The sequence below is a fragment of the Trematomus bernacchii genome, unplaced genomic scaffold (assembly GCF_902827165.1).
Source record: "Trematomus bernacchii unplaced genomic scaffold, fTreBer1.1, whole genome shotgun sequence".
NCBI lineage: Eukaryota > Metazoa > Chordata > Actinopteri > Perciformes > Nototheniidae > Trematomus > Trematomus bernacchii.
This window is the reverse complement of record NW_022988140.1, coordinates 15,001-19,670: the sequence shown is the minus strand read 5'-3', so window position 1 is coordinate 19,670 and position 4,670 is coordinate 15,001. Positions and strand designations below refer to the sequence as shown.

The window sequence follows — 4,670 nt, the reverse complement described above, 5'->3', positions numbered from 1 at the left end:
GCTCACAAGGGTTGGTGGTTTGTTAATGCACGTTTAGTTGTGCACCTTCCTCTGGTTATTTCTGCATATATGACTTATTCTGGCAATTTTGCACCATTTTTGGACAATAATAAAACATGTTGTCCCTATAATCTACTGGTTATGGATCTATTTGCAAATCTGGGAGATGCTAACAAGGGTTTGTTAATGCACGTTTAGTAAACCCTGATTCACTTTTAGTAACACACGAGGTGCAATAAAGAAAATACAATGATTTAGTGTGAAGTTTTGCACCTTCCTTTGGTTATTTCTGCACAATACTACCATTTATTTTCCTTTAATCTACTGGTAATGGATCCATTTGCACATTTGGGAGATGCTATAATATGTTTGTTGGTTATATTTGAACTAACAAAGCAGAGAAATGACTGAAAATCAAATTCTTCTGGACTGTTGCACATGTTTGCACCACTATAAGTCTGCAAAGCTCTTTAAAATATACTTTTAGATATACTGCATCGTAAACCTGAATATATTAATTGTTTTATTTAGCGTTTTGTATCTGTAACATTTGCTCTGTGTCCGCTGCGCTGCAGGTTGAAGGTCCTGTGGTTTCTCAAGAAGAGCAGCAGGAGTCTCATAGATTATAAAGTTCAATTCATTTAATTTCCCTTTTCCTCTTTTATCTAAATGCAGAACTGAAAAGTAACAGTGTAAGATCGAGGGTACTTTTTACCTGCAAACTTAAGGTACTTTTTAATGTATGTTTACTTTGAATCTTAGTATTTTTACCTGCAATTTTAAGTAATCTTTAAAGTATTTTTAGCCACATTTTTGGTACTTTTTGAAGTATTTCTTAAAATAATTGTTACTTTTTCTGTGTGAAATATGAGTGTTTTAATCTCATTAATTTGAGACATTACTGTAGCTGAGGAAGCGACTTTTTAGTTATATTATTCATGAATTAATGATACCGTTAGTCGTTCTGCAAAACAAATAAACATGTGATAAAAAATCAGCAAATTATAAGCAAAAAAAACGGCGAATGAGAAAATAATACTTGCTTTTGTGTTGGAAAAGATGGAAAAGATGGAAAAGGTAGCGGGGTCCCCTCACAAATGAATAAAACACATAATAAATTAAACAAAGTACGTTCTCCAAGAAAGACTGATGGAAGAAACCCTTGATGAAAGATTGCATTGAGTCTTTAAAGTAGAGCTGCAACTAACAATAATTTAATATTCTGCCAAATATCTTTCCAGAAAACGTGAGAAATTGTAAAAAAAAACATCCATCCTAGTTTCTCAAAGTCCAGTATTAGGTTTCTAAATGTCTTGTTGTGTCTGTGATGATATATAACTCCATGTCTTCATATACGAGTGGCATTTCTGGACATTTTTGCATTAAATGACATTATAGTTGTGTATTACTGGTCTGTGGTTGCAGCTCTACTTCTTACAGTTACAGGACGTCAGGACTTTGGCTCGCTATTTATTTACATTATGGCTACTGGGACTCGAAGGGAAAACTACATTTATAGAAGCGCTACATTAAAGTCACTTTTCCTGACATTAAATTCATCGTACCATCAGAGCAACAACGAGACTGCAGGCGTGAGTCCTAAACCCTCAGGGTACAGCACAGTAAGCGGATAACAAATGCTGATTACATCACAGAACTCAACAGCATCTTAAATCCAGAGGAACATCTTCTGCTGGTTTTCCCATCATCTTCCTCTTCTCAGATTTCTTGGTTTCAACCCATGATAAGTTAGCGTCGTCGTTAGCACGTTAGCTGTCTTCGCCCACCGGCTTTACAACTAAGCATCCTGATTTAAATTCAAAACAAACTTCCCATTTTTTGTCTCAGTGTTCCCGATCTCGACGTCGCACCGGAACAGCGAACAGAGGCAGGGTTCGAGTCGGAGAAGAAGACGTTTCGGGGTCAGAGTTCGTTAGCGGGTCTTCGGCTTTGTGTCCACGGCGCTCCGAGGACCCGGAGGCCGAGAGATCCTGGCAGACCTCGTAGGAGAACTTCCTCTTCTGGAGCGCCTCGGCCCGGACGGCGAGGGATCGAGCACAGACGGTCAGGAGCACGATGAGCGTGCCGAGCAGAAGAGAAACCATCGGCCACAGGACGCAGTGCAGCAGCACGCTGGTGTCGTGGGAACGCCGCCACAACACGTCGTCCGGCCTGAGAAACACAAGAAGAAGAAGATAAGACGTAATTCTGTGTCACTGTTTGGTTAATTTTGTTTCTCTTTTGGTAACACAGACAGTGAGTTGTTTGCTTGGGCGTTTCTCTTCCAAATTCTTATGGGTTTTTCCTCAGCTCATGCTAAACACTTCCACCAAATGTAATGAAAATCAGGATAGTAGTTTTTCCGTAATCCTGTTGACAAACTGTAACTGTAAATGCAAATGTTCCCTCTGTGGGACGGATAAAGTTATTCTGATTCTGATTCCTAAAATATTAACTTTCTGACTATTTGCAATGCTAATAATAACCATAAGCTAATGGGGCATAAAGCTAACATTATATTATTGAAGTTCATCTACTGGCAGTCCTACAAATATCTTACAGGGTGCAACGATAGCATTAGCATTACTAAGACACTAGCATTAGGATATTAGCTAACGGAGGAAACCGTTACTAACTAGAGTTTTTATCTGCACTTTCAACTTTTAGAGAGAAATATCTCATTGTTTTCGAAGGACAAGCTCGACGTCTTTGATTTAGGATTAAATTATGATTATGATCATCATTCAAGAAAGTGTAGACAGAAATAAGTCCATATAAAGTTTACCCAGTAGAAACCAAGTCGTGTGACACTGAAACTACAGATCTGCGTTCGGAGATGTGGGGATATAACCTCATACACTTAGGATATAAACCAATAGATCAAGTGACTTCTCTCCATCTTTGAGTGCTCCAGTTCTTCTTCTTCCTATAAAACATATTTTAAACTCTGCAGCTCCTTATTTATGAAGCAGCGTTTCCTCACGCTGGTCCTCGAGGTGCAGAGAGGTCACAGGGAAACACCGGCTGAATTACGCTGACAAACCCTAAAGGAGATCTTTCTGTTTTTGTATTCAGTCCCTGTAAATAGGAGCGAACATAAGCTAAACACAACCACAAGATAAGCTACGACTGTTGGTTTAAACATTAAAAGACCTGCTGTTTTATATGACTGCGTTATTTGGGTGATCTCAATATACTCCAGGCATGTCCTGACTACTAAATGGGACACTTTAGTGGTACTTTGCAGCAGAAACACTACAATATCCATACAGATGGTCTAACATTGGACCTATATCGACTTTTAAATTGACAATAAGAGTCATTTCGTTGAGGTCAAAGGCCTTAAATGTAATCTCACACATCCCTCTGTTTCCATCTCCTCTGAATCACACCTGGAAATGGGTTTTTCTCTTTATTAGATGCTCAACTCTTCTGCTAGCATAGCAATATTAGCTAAAGAAGAACATTACTGTCGCTGGTATCCGAGACAGATTGGTGAGAAATGTCAGAGACACAAAATGAATAAATGAGATTCAAAATTACTAAGAAAACTCACAAAAGGACTAAAAAGAGTCTCAAAATTACATAATTGACACAAAATTCAAAATTACATAAAAAGACACAAATAGACTACGAAAAGATACGAAATGATTATAAGAGACTCAAAATTACAAATAAAGAAAAAATGACTATGAAAACGTACAAAACAACTACAATAAGTCCCAACAAGTCTAAAAATACACCTCTATGGACTATTAAACTGACTTCCACTCACTTCAGATGAGGTCAAACGTCTGACAGGTAATCTCACACCTCCCCCTGTCTCCATTTCCTCTGCATCACACCTGTACATGTGTTCCTGTGTGTTCCTGTGTGTTCCTGTGAGTTCCTGTGTGTTCTTGTGTGTTCCTGTGTGTTCCTGTGTGTTCCTGTGTGTTCCCGTGTGCTCCCGTGTGTTCCCGTGAGTTCCCGTGTGCTCCCGTGTGTTCCCGTGTGTTCCCGTGTGTTCCCGTGAGTTCCCGTGAGTTCCCGTGTGCTCCCGTGAGTTCCCGTGTGTTCCCGTGTGTTCCCGTGAGTTCCCGTGTGTTCCCGTGTGTTCCCGTGTGTTCCCGTGTGTTCCCGTGTGTTCCCGTGTGTTCATGTGTGTTCCTGTGAGTTCCTGTGTGCTCCTGTGTGTTCATGTGTGTTCCTGTGAGTTTCTGTGTGTTCCTGTGAGTTCCTGTGTGTTCCTGTGTGTTCCTGTGTGTTCCTGTGTGTTCCTGTGAGTTCCTGTGAGTTCCCGTGTGTTCCCGTGTGTTCCCGTGTGTTCCCGTGTGTTCCTGTGTGTTCCCGTGTGTTCCCGTGTGTTCCCGTGTGTTCCCGTGTGTTCCCGTGTGTTCCCGTGTGTTCCCGTGTGTTCCTGTGTGTTCCTGTGAGTTCCTGTGTGCTCCTGTGTGTTCCTGTCTGTTCCTCACCTGCGCTGCTGGTTGAAGAAGCAGGTGAAGACCTGGCTGCTCACCTCCCGGCTGAAGTAGTCCTCCCACCACAGGACGCTGTCTCGGTTCTTCTGGTTGTCTCGTTCACACGGAGGCACGTACGAACACTGAGAGAGAAACACATCCATATCAACACTGAGAGAGAAACAGATAAGCCTACAGTGATCTAAAGAACATGCTTCGAGGGCTTTAGAG

The 4,670-nt window shown here is 41.0% G+C and overlaps 1 protein-coding gene across 1 annotated transcript in view; it reads right to left on the bottom strand.

The window, feature by feature from the left end:
* Nucleotides 1–1,133: 1,133 nt before the first annotated feature.
* The window catches only part of LOC117475812 (calcium-activated potassium channel subunit beta-4-like), a 12,032-nt gene continuing 8,495 nt past the window's right edge, over nt 1,134–4,670 (bottom strand). Inside the window, exons 3-4 of the mRNA XM_034122161.1 lie at nt 4,455–4,582; nt 1,134–2,172 (exon numbers count right to left, since the gene is read on the bottom strand). Of these exons, the coding sequence (XP_033978052.1) occupies nt 1,845–2,172; nt 4,455–4,582 (456 nt within the window). The 3' untranslated portion in view covers nt 1,134–1,844. The remainder of the gene's footprint in view (nt 2,173–4,454; nt 4,583–4,670) is intronic.